Below are 21,233 nucleotides of genomic sequence, written 5' to 3'. Positions count from 1 at the left end.
GTTGAAAGAATATTGAATAATATCAGGATATGTTAAGTATCAGAGTAAAACTAACCACACAGTGATTCTCTTTCTTTACGCTTATGTAAGGGATACACATTGTTATCCCTTAACTATGTGTATCTACACTTAAATAAGAGGATCATTGACTTGTGACTGTTGTGGAAGGACTACACTATTGTTACAATATAAGGGAAAGCTGTGTATGTGTGTGGGCAGAGGTGGGTTGGAGGGAAAATCCCTAAACCTAAGGAACTATATTATGAAAAATAAAAATTAAGAAAGAAAAAAAACCCAATGTGTATCTATTGGTTGGCTACAATAGATTTCAAAGGCAATAATGATCAAAAAGGAAGCTCTGTGCTATTACAAAACCATTCTCAAATGTGCAAATTCAGATTTAAAATATATGATATATAATATAATCTTTTGTGATTTCAGTATGAAATTTATAAGATTTTGCTATACTATTACAGTACACAACATGAGAAATACTCTTCAACTATTGTAAAATCTTATTAGCAAGTGTAAGATTTAAACCACATGTTAGTTATAAGACAGCTCCATCTAATGAATCATATTAGACTTTTGTTTTTGATGTTGCTGAAAGGGCTGTGACTTTCTTTCTTCAGTAAATGAGCCATGGTAAAGTAGATATTTCTCTCCAAGGTGGTAGCTCATAATCTTTGTGTCTGTGTGACATTTCTGTTTAACAGGCCAGAGTTTTTGTAACTAACTTATCTGCAGTATGTGAGAAGGCTTGGACTTTGGGACTCCATCAGACATTCCTACTACTGCTAATTATTGGAAGATGGCTCCTCCCCATTGGAGGAGAGATCACTCGAGACCAACTCTCAGAACTTCTGCTTATGTTTGTGGGGACGGCTGCTGACATCCTGGAATTCACAAGTGAGACTCTGGACATAGAAAGTGTGAGGTAAGTTGACTATTCACTTGTAAGACAGGACCTTGCATTTGTCTCCTGGTTCTGTTATTTACATTCTAAATGAATGGAATTATTAATATATGACAGATATTCTATTGTTAAAGAGTCATAGACTTCATTATTATGTGTCGTAGAAACCAGCACCATCTTCATATTTGAACTCATACAGGAAGGCGGTTTCTGTTAGAGACACATGATATTTGAGTGAGAAATGAGAGAAAAATTTCTGCTCATGTGCAGGACCACAGATCTGGTGGCAATGATATAATCTGAAAACTTCCTGGGGTAGAATGGTCATCCCCAGATTTTCTTTCACAATCCAAAATGTCAGAAGCACAACCAATCAGTTGGTTGTTATCTTCTCGACCATTATATGGGCAGAATTCCAAGACAGGGATTAGAAGAGATGTGGAGAAATCTCTCCCCTTGCCAGTTGGGAAATGTACACTCCCTGGTGGGAATGGTAGATAACGTTTTATTTTGCTAAATTTCATTTTCAGCCAGTTTTGTTCCAAGTGCCCAAAGGCTTTCTGGTGTAGATACCTATAAATTAAAACTTATTGAGTTGGTACTTTTATTTTTGCCACAAGCAAATAAACTCAGAATCCATGATCACATCTGTTTATGGAACTGCTTTCTTACCATTTGGGATTTAAGTCTCGGTTCCTAAATGTACTTTAAGCTTGAGTTGTTCTGCACTGTGCTATAAAAATAAATTGGAATGAGGCTGGTTTTTAATGCTACAGTTTACTTTATGCTGTGCTTCTCAAACAATAAAACATAAAGCTGAGCAAATATACTAATTAACTGATTAAACTCAATATCTCAGTTACAACACAAATAACATTTATAATTTTGAGGGTTATCTTTTTAAGATCAGTTCCTATTTCACTAATACCAATTTTTCTTTTGGCTTACTGAGTTGACAGATTATTTCAAAAATTACTCAGCCTAAATTAACCCATTGTCTTTAAAGTACTGATTTCATCTTTGCAGTTATAATACTGTACATTAGATTAATGATTTATATCCTGCATGTACAATATTAAATATTTTCAAACATTTAAGAAATTAAATATTTTTAAGAAAATAAACATTTAATATCTTAAATATATTTAAATATTTAAGAAAATTAAAATAATGTAGTTAGAAGAAAAACATGAAGAATCATGACTGAGAATATAAAAGCATTAAATATCTGCAATGACAGGGCTACACACACATGCACACACACGCACACACACACACACACACGATTTTACATTCACATTTGTTTATTTAAAACAATAGAAATAAAAGGACAAAATTAAAGTGTCTCGATAAGTCAAGGCTAGAACTAGCTTTTTTCAGGGGGGGTATAAACCTTTCATATTTTACTCTTAAAGTGACTATTGTCCAACAATATTTATATATTACAATATTTCCATAACAATATTGATGATAAGCTTACATCTCCAGAGGGAACTTACTTTTTTCCCATAATTGCTAATGCTGCAGTCAAAGATGATAATATTTTTTGCTGGAAGCGTTAATGACCTATCCTAACAAAAGTTTGTAGCCCCCGTCCTCTTGCATTTTTCACTGGGTTCTGGGTATAGGAAGAGAAGACAGTACAGAACAGGGTGGGGGAGCTCAGTGTTTTTTGTCTTATGGTTTGGGTTCTGACGAAGGAAGGGGTGTAGGGCATGTACCAAATTTGAGTGCTCCCCTCAACCTGAAAACACAAATGGGGTTTGGTGTACACCAATAAAAAGATAACTTATATATGTTAAATATCTAGGGGGAAGCAAATGGCCAAAGGATAGTAAAAGAGACATTGTTGTTATGTCCTGTGGGGTAAGTCATATTAAAGAAATGTCAATCTCTGTTATCTTAACGGACTATTAATTGTCCTACCTACAAGCAGAACCAAGAGAGAATGTATAGCTGAGTATTAATAAATGAAGTTTTAGTTGCCCAGCTTTTATTCCAATTAAACACCTTGAAAAATATAAAACATTCTTTCGTTCACCTATTGCCATATAAATATCAGCCCGAGGCACTGTTTTAGGGTGGGACAGAAGCAAAGAGTGAGATTTAAATCCTTAACCTTAACTATTATGCAAAAAGACACACAGTCCTGTCCTTTCTATTCACCAAAATTTAAGAAAGCTTAACTATATCCAACTATTCTTCTGTCTACAACTTAAGCTGAATGTGTCACAACATACTTAATTAAAAAAACTTTTCAATTCAGATCACTATCAAAGAGCACAAAAGCTCAATTTAGGTCAAACAAACTGAAACAATCCCTTCAATATCCATGGACAGATTGAGCTAACCACTGTTTATGTGAAAAAAAAAAAAAAACCCAATTTCATCTATACTGAACTACACAGGTTTTTCTCCTGGGTGACATGGTATAACAACTTACGTATGTATCATTTTTATTGTATTAAGTAATCTCCAAAAGATTGGAGAGTACACAGAGGTGATATGTAATTGCTACTGCATTTTATATAGAGGACTTGCATACTTGCAGATGTAAATACGTACCAGGGTCCTGGAAACAATTCCCTGCAGATAGCAATACAATGTCCCTAGCTTATGTTTTGAAAATTTGTTTTCAGTCTTTCTTGTCTCAACCTTAAGTCATTTTTATTTTCGGCAGTGTGTCAGTGAGCTTCCAAAAGCTCTGCTCCATCCCTGTGTGCCTCCAGGATCCAAGTACTGGTTCCCTGTCTCAAAGTCAAGACACAGAAACAGTCTCCAGTTTTCTCTCTCCTAAATGTCATCTTCTCAGTGCCGATTTCCTGTTTGAGGTCCTACCTGTTCTTCAAGAACTGGCACTGCAAATTTTTATTTTTTAAAAGGAGATCCTTAATCCCTTCACGTGGGTAACCAACTTTCCACTCTGAGCTCAAGGGACAATCAGGAAGAATATGGCTCAGACAGAAGTAAGATATTTACTTGTAATGGCAGAGTCATCTCATTGTGGGCTACTCAACATTGTCTGTTACTAATGTCATTTTATTATCTTTTCTATTTTATTCTATGTTTGGAGCTGACTGATTCAGAAGAAAATCTTCAAATTCTACATTGTAGTGATGACTAAATCTCTTTCCTATAGTCTGGTTAATTTCAAAGACTGTTAAAAATTTAAATGAATTGCCCTCCATTCACCCACATGAAATTCGTTCACATAATTATTATGAGTTTACATAGACTCATAACTCTTATGGTTTTATTTTTTTCCTAACAGCTTTATCAAGTTACAGTTTAAAGCAGCATAACATCCAACTATTGTAATTCTACAGTTCCATGATATTTAACAAATTGTAGCTTTGTGCAATCATCCATGGTTAGAACATTCCCATCACTTCAAAAGGATTGTCTGTGATTGTTTCCAGATGGTAGTCACTACCACCACAAGCTTTAGGCAATGTTGGTATGCATGTACATTTTATCTTGCAGAGTTACCTTTTCTAGATAACTCATGCAAACGGAACTATAACATAGGCAGTCTTTTATATCTGATGTTTTACCTAACATAATCCTTTTTGGTTTTCCTTCATGCTATTTTATGTGTTGATTCCATTTGATAGCTGAATTATAGAAGGGATTTTTCATTTTTAAAATTCTTTTTCATGAAGTTTCTGAAATACCTTCACATCCCATTGAATATATGTACAATATTTTGGTTCTCTGTTCAGTAATAGATAGAGGTGGAGTACCTTACATCTTGTTTTTTTTTTACTGTTAAGAATGAGGGAATTATGAAAATTTGTGTATAGCTTTTTCATTTCTCTTGTTTCAAGAATAAAACAGGAATAGAATTAATGCCTAACTTTTAAGAAACTGTCATTGGTTGTTAATTAGCTGCAGCATTTTGTATTTCAACAATCTGCCTTCTCCATATCTTCATAAATATTTACTCGCTCTTTTTATTCACTTTTTGATTATAGCCCCCCTAGCAGCCATGTAGTGATATCTTGCTGTGCCTTCAATTCACATTTCTTGTTTATCTCTGATGGTCTGTTGTTGATCATCATGTATATATGTTCTCTATAAAGTGCCTGTTCAAACTTCTACACCTTCTTATTTAATCCATTCTGCTACTGTTGAACTGTACAGGAGTTATGTACGTATTATGAATATAGGCCCTTTATTAGATATGTAAATGTATATGTCTGATAAAGTCAAATTTTCTTTTGGTATGCAGAGTTGCCACCTCCCCCCCTTTTTCAAGATTTATTTACTTAAATGTCAGAGAGAGAGGTGAGAGAGAGTAAGAGAGAGCAAGAGAACGAGAGAGTGGCGGGGGGAGAGACACAGCGAGGTCTTCCATCCACTGGTTGACTCTTAGATGGCCACAACAACAGGATCCAGGAGCTTCGTCCAGGTCTCCCATGTGGCCATCAGGCACCAGGCTCTTGGGCCTTCTGCTGCTGCTTTTCTCAGGCTGTTTGCCAAGAGCTGAATTGGAAATGCAGCAACTGGGATGTGAACTGCCGCCCATTTGGGATCCTGCATTCACAGGCAGTGGCCTTATTACACAACATCAGCACCTGTTGTCCATTTTTATAATCTAGTGTTTTTGAAGAACACTCTTAAAAAGTTTGGATGAAACCTAAATAAATTCTTAATTTACCAATCATACTTTTTAGTCTTATACCTATTTTCTAATCATAAATTTAAAATATCTCTTGAGTTTTCTTATGGAACCTTTTGGTTCATATAATAATTTTGATTAATGATTTTCAATTGATTTTTACTTAATTTTTGTGTATATTGTGAAATAAGGTTTCAATTTTGTTTTTAATTTTGGCATTGTCTTAGCACTATGTGATGTCCCAGGAGGACTAACTGACCCAACACCACCTGTTGAAAGAACTCTTTCCCTGTCCAATTGAACATCTTGGCATCTTTCTCAGAAGTCAGTTGACCCCAGATGTAGGGGATTTAGTCTGGTTATATCACATTCCATTGCTCTTTACATATTACTATATACTATACTATCATGATTATGGTTATTTTATATTCAGCTTGGAAATCATGTACTATAAGACTTCCAGCCTTTTTTTTTTTTTAATGTTTCAGCCATTCTAGATTGTTTGCAACTCCACATATTTTTATAATTATCTTGTAATATTTTAAAGAAAACCTTACTGTGGTTCTGATAGCAACTGAATTGAGTCTAAGGATCAAATTGTCAACAATTGTTATCCTTAAATTATTAAGTTCCTATTTGTGAAAATTAAATATCCTTCCAGAGTGAAGAAATTTTTATATGCCAAGGACAATTTGTATATCCATAACATCATTTGTGAACTTTATACAAAATTATCAACTTAAAAAATTGGCTTGCTATTGACTTATTGAATTTTGAATCCCAGATGTAGTTGCCTTGGCAGCGTCAGCTCAAGTTATTTCAAGGGCCTTATAAAGTCTTCAGGACAGACAATCCCTACCCCTGGAAGGTCCTTTGCTTACCTCAGCAACGTTTTGCAATGTTTAGTATACAGGCTTGCACTGCTTTTACTAGTTTTTTTCCTAAGCTTTGATTCACTTTGATGTCTTTACAATTATATTGATACTTATCTTTTAGTATTTCTATAGTGGAAACATAATTCACTTGTACCAAGTGCCCATTCTGATGTGTTTTATTTTTTCTGTCCTATAGTATTTTCACCATACAAGATTATGCAATTTGTAAATAAAGAATAAATTTAATTATTTCTAAGAGGCACATGCCTACTTTTCGTGTCTTATACCACTGGCTATAACTACCTTCCATGTCAAGCAGAAGTAATAAGAATTGACATTTTAGTCTCAAGAAATAAGCTCCCTGTGTTCATTAAGGATTATGAAAAAAATCTGATTTGTTATAGATGTTACTGGATTCAGTTTGCTAGCTTTGTATTCACTATTATACCTAAGATCATGAGGCATATTGATCCTTTCCAATGATATCTTTTCCTTGCTTTGATTTCATAGCGATGATGTTTTCATCAAATATCAGGACTCATTCCCTCTTTATTTTCTTACCTATTTTCATATGGTACTGATATTATTTCTTCTTTAAATATTTTATAGACTTCACCTAGGGGACCATCTGGGTCAAGACATTGTGGTAAGATGTTTTCTAAAAAAAATCATCAATTTAGTATCATTATTTCTCATGATTCTATTTAGAAATTCTATTCTCTTTTGAATCAGTTTTGATTATATATTTCTAACTAGGAATTTTTCCATTTCATCATTTCATCTAAATTGTCTAATTTTTGCATGAAGTTGTCCATTATTTTATTTATAACCATGTTAATTTCCAGGGTGTTGCTAACACCTTCTACATTCTTGACCCTCACAATTTACATATTTCTGCTGTCTTTTTGTGTGTGTGTGTGTGTGTTGGGCAAGCGTTGTTGGCTTTGTTTGGTCAGGATTATTAGCTTTATTGATCTTTAAAAATAAGTTTTGGTTTTATTGATTTGACTTTATTGTTACTCCGTTTTCCTCTTCACTGGTTTTTGCTCTGCTGTTTAAGTTTTCTTTCCTTGTGCTTTCTTTGGATTTAATTACTTACTTTTTTTTGGCTGTTCCTGAAGATGGAAACTTAAATAATAGGTTTGGGACCTTTATACTTTTCTTATGGAGGCATCCAGAGCTACAATATTGCCTCCAATCACTGCTTTATCAGAATCCTATAAATTTTGATATTTTTTCTTGTTCAAAATGTTTTCTAATTTACCCTGTGATTTCTTCCTTGACTCGTGGAGTATTTAGGTGAGCAGTTTAATTTCCAAATATATGATTCCTCAAGCTTGTGTGTATTTTCTATTTGTATTTTAATAACATGATAATGTGCAAATGCAGTTTAACTTGTTTTAGTTTTTAAAAATGTACACTGAGAGGCATTTTATTATATGGCCTCCATGTGTGCTTCTGGTGGATGTGTATTTACTCATTGTTGGATGGGATGTTCTAGACACATTAGTTTCATAAGATTGGCAATCGTATTATTCAAATCTTCTATAGTCTTATTGATTATATTTAAAATTCTATCAATTATCGAGAGCAGGATATTCAAATCTTTAATTGTTGAAATGTCTATTACTCATTTAAATATTCTGTGCTGTTTTGTTTCATGTATTTTGAGTTATGATTATTTTAGGAGTAAATATATATATATAGGGGTAAATACATGCATACAATTTCTGAAGCGAGCACATAAATATATATTTATTTGTATATAAATATATAGATTGCTTTTTTTTTTTGATAAGCAGAGCAACAGACAGAAGGAAAGATTTCTCATCCACAGGTTCAACCTACAATTCCCACAAATGTTACAGCAGGCCCAGGCTGAAGTTGAAAGCCAGGTCTCCCACACAGATGACGAGAAGTCAAGCTCTTGAATACCACTGCTATCCCTGTGGTTCACACCAGCATGAAACTGGAGTCAGAGATGGCCATGGAACTAAGACACCCCCATCTAGGACTCAGGCATCTCAGTGCTCCAAAGATAAGGCTAAATCACCCATGCCTACACGTTAAATCTTTAAAATATACTTCCAATGCAGCAACCCTTTTTTAATCACAAAATATCACTTTTTTCTCCAATAACATTGTAGGAAAGTCCATGTTTTTTAGATGAATGTAAGCACTCTAGCTTTATTACTATGAGTATGAGATTGTTCTTTTCCGCTCTGTTACATCAGATTATTTGCATCTTTCTATCTAAACTCTGTCCCTTGAAAAACAACATATACTGAAATCTTGCGTGTCATTTCTGCAGAAGATACAATCTTTACCTTTTTGTTAGTTTCCTAGAGCTATTATAACAAAAATGCCAAAAACATGATACTCAAACAACAGTAAATTATTCCTGTCCATAGCTCCAGAGGCTAGAAATTTTTTTAAAAAATCAAGATTTTTGGTTCCCATTGGAGACCCTGAAGAAGAATCCATTCTAGGCTTCCCTTCTTGCTACCAGTGGCATCTAACAATCCTTGGGTCCCTTGGTTTGTAGGCATTACCATTCTCATTTTTGTCATGTCCCTCAATGTGTCCATCTAGCTCCACCTTTCCCTCTTCTTCTAAGGACACTAGACATTTCATTATGACCCATTCTTAATTTGGTAATATCTACAAAGATGCTATTTTTAGATAAAGTCACATGATCCATGGTTGATTTAGGGATTACAACTACACTTTAAAGCTTTGTACTTGACTACATGTCCTCATTTTTACATACCCGTTTAACTCCAGGGAAGTATGACAACAGTGCTCTATTTGCTCATAACTCCATTGTTCCATCACTTCTAATGCTCATTGTAATATTTCCTCTCCCTTATTTTGCTGTTATTGTTACATTCACATGCCTGGCTTTCCAAAATTTTTTCAACAAAAATAAACATGTTTTAATTTTCCACACTTTTCAAAGTTTGACATTATGTCTTTTCATGTTATAAACCATTGTTTTATATATGTATTGATATACCTGAAGCTGAAGTAAATATTTATTTGGCTGCCAAAACATTTATGTATTTGTTTACATTTTTACTTCAATAGTCACAGAGTTTATGGTCTTAAGTTCTCCATGTGGATTTCTACTAACTTCCTTCTAGCCTCATAGACTCCATTAAAAACCATTTTTTTTTCTAGATCAAATATGCTAGCAACAAATTCTCCATGTCTTTCTTCATCTGGAAGTGTTTGTTTTTCCTTTGTATTTGAATGGTAGTTTTGCTAAATATAGAAATGATCACAGCTGACAGTACTTGCTTTGCACATTATACATACCATTCCAATGTCTTTCTGGCTGTCATCATTTCTGATCAGATGTTAGTCATTATTTATTTTCCTATTATCCTGTATATTATGACTCAAGTTTCTCTTGCTGTCATCAAGACTTCTTTTCATCTTTGTCTTCCAGTAATTTGGCTGTGATACAGCTAGGTGTGAATCTCTTTGTTGTCAGTTTGTTTAGGGTTTTGCAGAAGTTCCTGGGTCTGTAAACATTTTTCCCTCCAAATTTTAACCAAGTGTATTTCTGAATAGTTTATTTTTTTTCTGTTCTGTTTTCTCTTCCTTTATCTTGAACTTCTGTGAAAAATGGGCATGTTTGATTATTTTTCCTAGGCTCATTTTTCCTCAAGCTTTTTTTTTACTCTTTGTCCTTCAGATAAAATGATTTCCATTGTTCTTTCTTCACTGATTGTTTTTCTTTTGCTATCTCAAATCTAGAGGTAGGGTAAAGTCATAGAGTCCATTTCTTAAACTTTGCATTTCAATTTTTTAATATTTTCAGCTATGGAATTGTTTAATTATTTTCATAGATTCTATAGCCCTATTTATTTGCTGGACTATTGCTTTAAGCTTTGCTTCAATTTATGAACAATGGTTTTCTTTCTTTTTTTGAAAATAATTCTAACACTTGCTTTGGTGTCTGTTTCTGCCCAATATCTGGGTCCTTAACAGAATCAATTTGTACTGATTGTCTCCCTTTCACAATTATAGGTCCCAGCTAGAATTTCACATACTTTGTAGGAAAAAAAAAAGCAGGTGGATAATACGTTGCAACAATATAGCATTTTCTGGTTTCTCCTACCACCACCTCAGGATTCCTTGCAACCATCTATTTCTGTCACCTGTAGAACCCAGTGCGATTGCAATCTTTTTTTTTTTAATTTTCAATTTTATGTTTGGTTGGTCATCTTAGCAGCCACACCTTCATAACACGTGGTCAGTCAGTGACTTAGCCAAGGTTATGATAAAAACCTTGTGATTCTTACCTTCCAAAAAAAAAAAAAAGAAGCTCTTGTTACTCCTACCTTCTGAAGATTAGTATATGTTTTGGGTAGCAAAGTTTATTTAGGGAATCATATGTGCTTTATTAAAATCAAAAGAGAATGTTTTCATAGAATTAGAACTGTTTCTTTGTCTCAACAAGGCAACAGTTGAAAATCATTACTCCTGCAAAGAAGCAAAAAAAGTTGCCAGTTGGCAAACAAACATCACTGATGATTCCAGTGAAAGATATAAAAAAAAAAAAACTGGCAAAATCAAATTTTCAAGTATTATTCCAGATGAGAGATGATATGGCAAATTTAACACAGGAGAAAAGGGATCTTGGAAGCAAAGGCCTCAACACCCAGCAAATTTTAAATTTAGGATTTTTACATGTCTGCTTCAACTTTCACTAGCCACTGGGCTTCTTGAACCTTCCCTTCAAATGCATGCAATTACTCAGCAGATAGAAACACATACCTAGGAGTTCTATAGCTAGCTTACTTTCAGAATCTCTGAAATTTAGAGTTAGTTTATCACTCATCCCACCAAGAACTGCAACCTGAAAGTAGAAGCTATGGATTTTCTTATTCATTTCTAATCAAGTTGTTATTTTTAATGATCTTGCTTCTAAGTATTAGATTTCATATTATAATTCCCATTAATCAGCACCTTCTGGCCATAAAGGGCCTCTGGTTTCAACTGCCAGTTCCTCTGCGGTAAAACTTTTGCTTTGACTGGTTTGATGGCCTTAATAATCTTACAACATGCATAAACTTTTCACAGAGTTTTCCTGATGTCAGGCCCCTAATTTCACTTTTCTTAGCACATTTACTTTTAAAAATCTTGAAAGCATAATTCTTTCTTTGTCCATTTGAGATGCATATTTTCTCTCAACATCTTACCAGTTTACAAAGAAGACTGTTTATTCCTAAATGTTTTCCAAACTGTCATTCTGACATGCAGTAAGGAACAGAACAAATGTATAGCCAGGAATAAGTGTCATAAAGGGAAGAGTATGGTGCAGGGGGAAGAGTTTAACTCCCATAAATGTTAATGAACAAACTGCGTTAACCAGCTTCTACTCTAATATACCCTGCTACTTTTACAATGGGTTACCCTCCTCCTGGTGTAGAAAAACGCTCCCACCTTGTGCTTCAGCACGGTTAAGTACAGTCTTTCTAGCTTCTCTCTCATTTTTGAAATGGTCTCTCTCACCTATTGGTACAGTCTTGAATAAATTCAGCATTGCCCATTTAACTCCATCCAGTGTAATTGGTCCTTAACATAGCCACACTGCGGATTATAACAATGTCTTGGACAAAAATTCTGTAGTTCCCCACTTTTCTTACCTGAAAGTCCTTCAGATTTTCATGAATAATTGTTACTTAATTTATTATTTGTCTTTGGATGACTTTCAGAGCCTGAAATGGTTATTTTGGGCAATTTACCTGGTGTTATTTTTGTTGTTGGGAAGAAAATTTGCTGACCTTTTTCATAATAATACAGTTGCCGTCCAGCATTTTCACAACTATGAGTTTCATCATCATTGCCAGGAAGAGTTCACAGGCTAATTATGCCTTTGACGATTACTCCGTGCAGCCTTTTCTGAACATAGATCATTTCTCCATAGCATTACTGATATTTCACTTTATTTACTGCATACATTTTCATTTGTTTACTCTGCTTCTTCTTCATCACTTTTCATATTTCTTGAGGAAATTTCTAGATTAGATGTCTTGCTCTCTCTTCTCTAACGGTTTGTCATTTTTTGGACAGGTAGATGAATCTATGTATTGATTTTCTCTTCTCTACAGGAATATTTCCACCTTTGATGGAAACAGCTATAAAATTTCCAACACACGACCTTTTATTTCTAATTTTCATCCACTAGGTTGGGCATATTGAAGCACAATGAACCGGTGCTATTCTTCTATTCTTCTAAGTAGAGAAGTGATGTTCACATCAATAATTATATTCTCTCAAGATCTTTTTCTTCTCTTTATAAATCAAGTCCATTCTTTGCCTACGTGCTACTCAGTTGCCACAGATGTAGATAATACATACAGGACAGTGATGGATAGAAACACCTCAAAATTCCTTTGCAAATCTTGAGGTTTTGTCATTTGAACTCAGTGATTTATTCACATGCCAACATTTAGTATTTCTGAGTATTTTTTACTGTCTGGTATAACAATTCATATTTGCAGTCTTAAAAAATTTTGACTTACTTTTGCAAAGTTAGTTTTGATAAATTCACTATAGCATATTTTACCAATGTGTTTTCTAACACCCCCACATTATTACCATAGCTTATCTATTCATAGCAAATATAAGCATTGCAAAAGCATAACTTCATTATTACACAGCTAGCATTAGGCATAGTTATTACTAGAGTTAGACTAAAATTTAACCTTATTTTGTATGATGATAAAGTTAATAAATAAATATTTTTTAAAAGTGAAGTGACATAATATTAATACAAAAAAGTACTACAGAGTAATGTATATTTGTCACTTCCTGTGCCTTGAAGACGTCTAAGGGCTTTAGTCTCACAATTTGTTTAATCTTCACTTTGACACTGTGAGAAAGAATCATTACCACTATTTTAAAAGCAAGTATATCAGGCAAAAGAAATTAAAATTTCAAGATTACATGTAATATAAATCAAATAACAAAGTAATCAATCATAGTTTTTTTTTTGAGTTTCATGGTATTCCAAGAGAATTATATATTTACTATATATAAATACTTAATTCATACAATTATATGACATCCAATGGCTATTATTTCTCTCTCATAACGCAGCTGAGAAAATCAAAGCGTATAGATGTTAAAATATTATCAAAATGGAATTAAAGCCCCATCGTATTTCTTTGCTGAAGATGGGAGTCAGTGTTTGAATTCTGTGCACCTGATCCCTAAATCACTGCTTTCTACTGCCATGCATACAAATTGCACCTGTATTGTTGGCGGATTGTTGAAGTGTGGGATTAGAAGAAACACCAAAAGTTACTATCTTATGGAAGATATATTTTGCATGCAGTGAAATGTCCTCTCTAAAATATCCTCAAATATTTTTTCAATAGATTTTGTTTGAAAAAATCCACTGCTAAAGAATATATCAATCCATGTGACAACTTATTCCATTTTTTGATTTTATGATTAAAAGTTTTCATTCACTGTGATGAAATTCGCATTCTTGGAGATACAGCTAAAGTCCTTTTAGCAACTTGAAGTCAAAAATTCAAGTTTAATTTATTTTTAACATTACAGCTGTTTAAACACACAAAATAAATCTTTTCAAGTATCCAATTTAGTTTTCAGTTTCTTGATATATTGTACATATGACACATCTATATGTTCTTTTACTATCCTAATGTCTCTCCCTACTTTTTTAAAAAAAATAAAAAACTTTTTTTTTTAATTTAAAAGACACTGTGACACAGAAAGGGAGAAAAAATACAGAGAGAGAGAATGATCCTGTCTGTATCTCTTGATTTACCCAATATGCCCATCTTATCTGGGGCTGAGAGAGGTGGAAGCTGCAATCCAGGAATTCCACCTGGTCTTAGTGTGTGTATCCAGGACTCAAGCACTTTTGCCATTACCTGCTGCCATACCCTCCCCTCAAGCGCATTAACAAAAAGCTAGATTAAAAGCACTGTAGCCTGGACTCATATCAGGCATTCTGATAAGGGATGTGTGTGTCCCAACTAGAGTCTTATCCCTCTACAGCCAGTTTCTCTATCTCTCTTTTAAAAATATTTATTTAGCTTTGAAGTTTTGGAAAGGCAAAAAGAGAGAGAGAGACAGAGAGATACAAGGAATGAATGAAGGAAGGAAAGACAGGAGGGAGGGAGGGAGGGAGGAAGGAAGGAAGGAAGGAAGGAAGGAAGGAAGGAAGGAAGGAAGGAAGGAAGGAAGGAAGGAAGGAAAGGAAGATTCAATTGACTGCTTCACTCATTTGCTTTCATCAGCCTGGTTGGCATGGTGGTAGTCAGGAGCCAGAAATTCAAGTTTCCAGTGTGTGTGACAGGGACCTGAATACTTGAGCCATTAACTACTGCCTTCCCTGGGTAAAAATTAGCAAGAAGCTGGATTCAGAAGTGAAGCTTGGCCTTGAACCTAAGAATTTCAACGTGGAAAGTGGACTTCTCAAGGTTTATCTGATTATTGCACCAAACAGCTACCTCCTAGTCCCCCTTTTTAATACAAATAACTTTATAAATGTTCTTCCTGAAACACATACTTGTTCAGTTATGTTCTGCATCTCTAGAAGCCAGCAATGCTAAAACTTTCCATTTCTTTCATGAAAATAGTATAGTGCCATGGTAGCAATGGTGAAAATGAAAACAAGCTTCCTAATTTTGATTTCTACTCCCAACACTAATAATCATGTTATGATGGACAAAGTTGCTAAACTTTCCTATGTGCAAGTTTCCGTATTGGTAAAACAGGAATAATATTTGTATGTACTTTACTTTGTTGAGTTGGTATATACTTACATAATTAGATATTTAGAAACCTACCTAGTATGTAACTCTGAGACCAGAAACTGCAGGTAATATTATTTTTAAAATTCAGACATTTATTTGAAGTTTTCTATATAAAGACACTGTAAAGACAGAAAAGTTACAGTGGGTATTCCCAAGGCATTATACTCAAAATGCTAGAATTTTATCAAGTGACCTATGATTGCCATCTGAATTTTGAAAAATCATGATTCCAGTCACACTGTGGATGCAGATTTAGATAATACTAATGGAAACTCCCTGAATTTTTTTTTCATGGTTGTGACTGCAAAAAGCTATCTCTTACATCCTATTCTATCCAATAGGTTGTCCTGTTACATGTCTCCAAGTCCTGATTGGGTCTTCACTGGTAGTGGTTTTCTACCAAAGCTCCAAGTCACATCTGCACATCAGAGACTTATCTTCAGTATCACCTCCCAGGTCATTAGGAAATGTGAAGTGGAACACCATCAAAGGGGAGCCTGCAGTAATCCATGAGCATGCTCCCTTTGGGGAGGTGTTTTCAGTTATGGATGAACCAGACAACACTCACTTCTGGGACATGTCTCAATTTCCTTGGGGATTTAAAAAAAAATTTTTTTTTTTCATAAGCCCTGCTTCGAAATGTCTGTTATCAGTCCTTATTTTATTTCTTGCTGGAAATCCTACATCTATTACATTAAAAAAGGAAATGAGCTCAGTTGAAGTACAATTACTCTTCAAGAACCTGTGCTGATGCTTAGCAATGACTACCTTCTTCTATAAGGACTCTCAGCAATCTTTTAAAGAATCACTTAGGCCATCCAACAAGGGATAAATACTAATACACCCTTTGTACTATAGGACATATTTCTGCTCTGTTTTGAAAGCTGAAATGTTTTCTGTCATCCACCTGTATCCTCCATTAACTGCCAAGACAGATAATGATGGCTTGGAAATTGCATTTATAAATTCTCTCAGTTTTGAGATTTAATGTTTCTTGGCTTCAACACTTTGATTATTTAAAGATGTCTTCACAATCCCCTCACAACATTTAGTTTCCATTATTCTTCCCCAATGCTTTTTTTAGTCCTCTCCAATCTGAAAATCCCTCTTGATAAAAGATGGAAAGCAAATTTCTTGTTAACATCTCTGGTGTCAAAGGGATAACTTTCTATTTTTGACAAAAATGTATATTACTGATTCTTCTTTCATATATTTTACAATTCTGTTACATCTGTTCTTTCTAATGTCACTCTTGGGGGTCATTCTGCAGTCTTAACACATTTATTTGCTCAACGAAATGCCTTTCTTTTGTACATTTAACTGTTTCATCCATAAATGTGTACCGAGTGCAAACTGCTTGTCACACATTGTTCTAGGTTCTTTGGATCCACAAGCAAATTAAGTAGAACTATTCTTAGCCTGCTATGGTAATGTCTGATGTCAAACTTCATTTGTTGAATTAATCTCTCTATATTTTATACATAAGGTCAACTCACTTTAGCATGCTGAGTTTTAAATTTGTGACTATCATCTGGCCATTTTCATTTAGAGCGTTGGAATGCTAGAGAATAATTATAAATCTTTCCTCTCTGAAACTTCTTCAACTTACTACACTTTCCATGTCAATACCTTAGGTTTCTCTCCCCCCGCCCCCCACTAGGATTTGTTTCACTTAATGTTTGCAATATTTTGTCAAAGAGCAATGTGAGATGAAAAAGCTTTGCCATTAACTGGTGTTTACATCGGGTATGAAGCCTTGGATTTTTTTTATTGTTCATTTTTTCATTATCCCATTATGATCACGCATGGATTTTCTCATGGACTTACAAACTACCACCATTTTGCAGCCACTCACATGAAGTCTGTTAGACATATACTCAAAAATATGTGATGCACTCAAAGATAAAAGACATGTATTCAGATTTGTTTCTTCTGCATGGAATCACCTGTTCTACTATTAATTCAATGTTTCTGAATTACAGGACTAAGCCCTCACTAGTCTATGCCATCCTTAGCTTATGGACATGGAGCATGCTGCAGTTTCCACTTGACCTGGCAGGTAGGTGTCTTGAGATAGTTGCAACTCTGGATTATAGGGCTTTTCATTACTAAATAGATGACTATAAGGTTTGTCATTTTTGTTTTGCCAGTGTTCCAAAGCTCAGCTTAGAAAGAAAGTACACTAAAATTTAGCAATGCCATGAGTGGGTCCATTCTGGTACATCATGAGCTGAAGATAATTGAGTGGATTATCACACACTTGACATTCACTTCAAACATAAGTTCGATTTCTTATGATTTGTAAAATTTCACAAAAACTTTTAACTGTATGACTCATGAAATAGATGATCATCATGGTAGCTAGCGATTTAAGGTTTATATCATGACTAGAAATGCAGAGGTTAAAATACTGTGCAAGTAGCTGCTGTTGATATTGGTAAAGGATCATCTTCATTCCTATGTTAAACTCACAGAAGAACCTTAGAAGAAGAAAACGTTTCAGTGGAATTAAAATTTTCCTCAATGTTAACCCCTGGAATTTCATTTGGTCTCAATCTAATAGAGTCATAAATCCCTAAGACTGTATAAAAAGTTAACTGTTTCCCATTTCATACTAATTGGGATCTCAAGCTACCTTGTCCAATATGATTCCCACTAGCTTCATGTGGCTCTGCAAATTTCAATTAATTAAAACTAAATAAAATAAAAACTCTATTACTCAGTCACACTAGCCACATGCCAAGAGCTCAGCTATCACATATGGCTGCCATATTGGACGACTGAGATAGAGAACAGCTTTATTACTGCAGAAAGCTAAACTGGATATTATTGACCTTGAATTATCCTGTAACTAAGTGCAACCTTGGAATTTTTATTTGAAAATTCTCCTGAACGCCATTTATCTCTGAATAAATTATAAAATGCCCTAGTTTCGTGTTCCTTGATCTGGATTACTTTTTATGACACCCTACTTATGACTTTAGAATCAGAATTAATCCTAGCACCTGTGCTGTGTACAGCAAGTTAAACCTCTGTTGAGTCCTGGCTGCTCCATTTCTGATCCAGCTTTCTGCTAAGGCATGGGAAAGTAGTGAAGGATGGCCCAAGTGCCTGCATCCCTGCATTCATGTGGGAGACCTAAAAGAAGTTCCTGGCCCCTGTCTTCAGATTGGCCCAGCTCTTGGCTATTGCAGCCATTTGTGAAGTGAACCAGCACAACAAATATCACTCCCTCTGTAACTATTTGAAATAGAAATAAAAATAATTTAATAATTTTAAAAAGGATCATAACTAATCCTTTGAAGGATATTTATTGCTGCATGTTTTGATAAGCTCTGAGATCTAAGAACATCCTCAATTTATCATGTGGTTTTTGAAACAAAATTGTCACCAGAACAGAAAGCAACAACTTCATGCTAATCATACACACATTTTTTCATAATAGACCTTAGAAGGTACACAGTATTTATTGGCCAGCTAGAATCTACTGAGAGAATACTGGGTGCCATCAAACAAATTACCCTTAGAAGGTGATACCCTGAGGTTATCCCTTCTGGACCCTAACTTCTTAGGAAAGAATATTACTCATCTTTTGTTGTTTCTTTTTTGTAATTTAATCTGCTCATTCACACCCTCCCATACCTTGTGGTTTATAGCCTTGCTAAATAAATTTTTATTTAAGAAAGCAATTTTGTACACTTTCAGGGGTGATAATGTTATGCAGCTGCTTGAAAAACAAAGACCAAATGTTACCCTCTGACTAAATCGCTATTGTATTTTCCAACAAACAGTACATTATGTTCACTCCTATCAAAGCAGCTTCATAATATTTGCAGACTCAAGTAGATGGAGGCATTCTTTGTTTTAAAACTCTAAATGGATGGCTTCATTATAAAAGGATTATTTTCTGCCCTTGATCCTGAAATAAATTTACATTTTAGAAATTAAAACAAAAAGTTTCTCCTGTTGATTGGACCTCTTTTTGTTCAACTGGATAAAGTCAGTAATTATATCCAGTCTTAAATGTACACTGCAAAACAAATGCAATAAAGAGTGAAGAAAAAATAGAAATAACTATGGCATTTATTTGGGCTTGTTCCCTCACCATTAAAAAATTTGTTCAGCATCCAGGAGTTCTTCAAAAAGTTTGAGGAAACATGTACTATGAAAAATATGCCTGTGTTTAAATTTTTTGCATTAAAATAAATTTATCTTTTACTTTCATATTTCCATGAACTTTTTCAAGTCTTTAAATATGATTCTGAGTCAATCAGTTCTAGACTGATCTGGGCTACACATACTTTAGGTTCATTTACCAAAATCAACAGTCAAAGCAAGTCGTTCATTATGCCAAGCAGAAGATAAAATGAGAAATTAGAGAGGCGCCCCAAATACTGTTCTTCTGGAAGCAGAATGAACCATTGAACTGGCACTTCTGTCCTCACAGAAACCATTGCTACCAGTTTCGAAAGGAAGGATCTTAGGCCAGGAAGGTTAAGGAATCCTAGCATCTCACTGTTGGAAAACAAAGGACCATACATCCTGACTTGAGACACACAGTGCTGCCTCTCTTCACTGCACTCCCCGAGAACACACATGACATCTTTCTTTATTCTTTCTTATTTGCTTAACCGTATCTTTCCTCTACTGAGAACTAGAAGATCATCTGAAATATTTTACATGGAGAGAATTAAATTACAGAATCATTTCCAGTCATTTACTAGTGATGACCCAGTGTTAACTGCTAGTCTCATGCCATTCTATCTCACTTTTCTATGTTCCAGAGAGATATGTTAACGGGTCTGACTTGTATTTTTCAGTGCAGCATTTAGCATGCTCTTCATCTGGGACAACCCGGGGATTCGTCAGCCTGTTCTTCTGCAAATATAGTGCTGATCTGTGGAATATTGGAATCAGTGTCTTCATCCAAGATGGTCCCTTCCTTGTCTTGCGCCTCATCCTAATGATTTACTTCAATGTGACCAGCCAAATGCTGGTGTTCTTTGCTGCGAAAAATTTCCTCGTGGTAGTGCTGCATCTCTACCGCCTGGTGGTGCTGGCCTTGGGAGCACGTGCTTCCTTGAAACATCAGTCGGAAAGCTCCAAAGGAGAGCGCAGGTGCCAAGGCCAGCCCTCCGACAGTAGGCTCTCACCAGGGGCGTGGCAGGGAGAGTTGAAGGAGGGCCTGGCTGTTCCATTGCAGACCTTACCTGCCAGCTCTGTGGAGTCCCATTCGACAACTTAGTTATTGAGTGGAACAGCACAGTAGCTAGGTCATCTAGTTTTCTAGTTCTTCTTAGAAACAGGATTTCCCTTCATTTTCCCCTCCCTTCTTTGGCATATGTTTCTTAAAGGAATAGCTTTTAAAAAAAGTTAAATGAAAGCTGAGAAATTTTTTTTTTAACTAAAAGGAACTTTGATTAGTAGCTTTTGCTACAACTTAGTGTGTAATGGTATCAGATGTCAGAGTTATTGGACAACTAAAACGATATGCTTGTCGTGATTGTTTGAAAGCTATGGACAAAGTTACAGTGACATACCCTAGAAAGATTTAGTGCAGACAACTGTCGCAGCTGTTACCTTAAATACAGAAGCTTTGAACTTTAGCTGCATTGTCAGACTCTATTCTGATCTTTTCTGCAATGTCTCTCTGACATCAAAATGTACATTCAGTGAATGCAGAACAAACGAAGGGGAAAATGCCTTTAAAGTTACCTCACTGGGGGCTCTAAGCAGCGAAAATTTCTGCCCAGTTTCCATGTCATACAGAGTCCCATTCATCACTGCTAAGGCCTTCCCAGGAAAGCCTTTTTTTCTGGGTTGATGTGGTTTTCTACCATGGCACATGTGCTCCCTTAGGAATTTTCTTGCTTTTGGCTTGGGTGCTGTACAGTCACAGAAAGCCATTTTGGTTATACATGTACTGGAAACAAGACAGGAAATACTAGCAAAAAGCATGCAGAGACACAATTCCCACTTCTGAAGGTGGTTTGCAGAGTTCCTGCATGTTTTCCTGC

At 35.0% G+C, this 21,233-nt stretch overlaps 1 protein-coding gene across 1 annotated transcript in view; it reads left to right on the top strand.

Moving 5' to 3' along the window:
- TMEM26 (transmembrane protein 26) overlaps positions 1-20,461 on the top strand; it is a 44,528-nt gene extending 24,067 nt beyond the window's left edge. The window contains exons 4-6 of the mRNA XM_040976041.1: positions 717-937; positions 17,199-17,275; positions 20,037-20,461. Of these exons, the coding sequence (XP_040831975.1) occupies positions 717-937; positions 17,199-17,275; positions 20,037-20,461 (723 nt within the window). The remainder of the gene's footprint in view (positions 1-716; positions 938-17,198; positions 17,276-20,036) is intronic.
- Positions 20,462-21,233: the final 772 nt, after the last annotated feature.

This window comes from Ochotona curzoniae, unplaced genomic scaffold (assembly GCF_017591425.1).
Source record: "Ochotona curzoniae isolate NIBS_2020 unplaced genomic scaffold, NIBS_Ocur_1.0 contig_2692, whole genome shotgun sequence".
Lineage (NCBI taxonomy): Eukaryota > Metazoa > Chordata > Mammalia > Lagomorpha > Ochotonidae > Ochotona > Ochotona curzoniae.
This window is presented reverse-complemented; position numbering and strand designations above follow the sequence as displayed.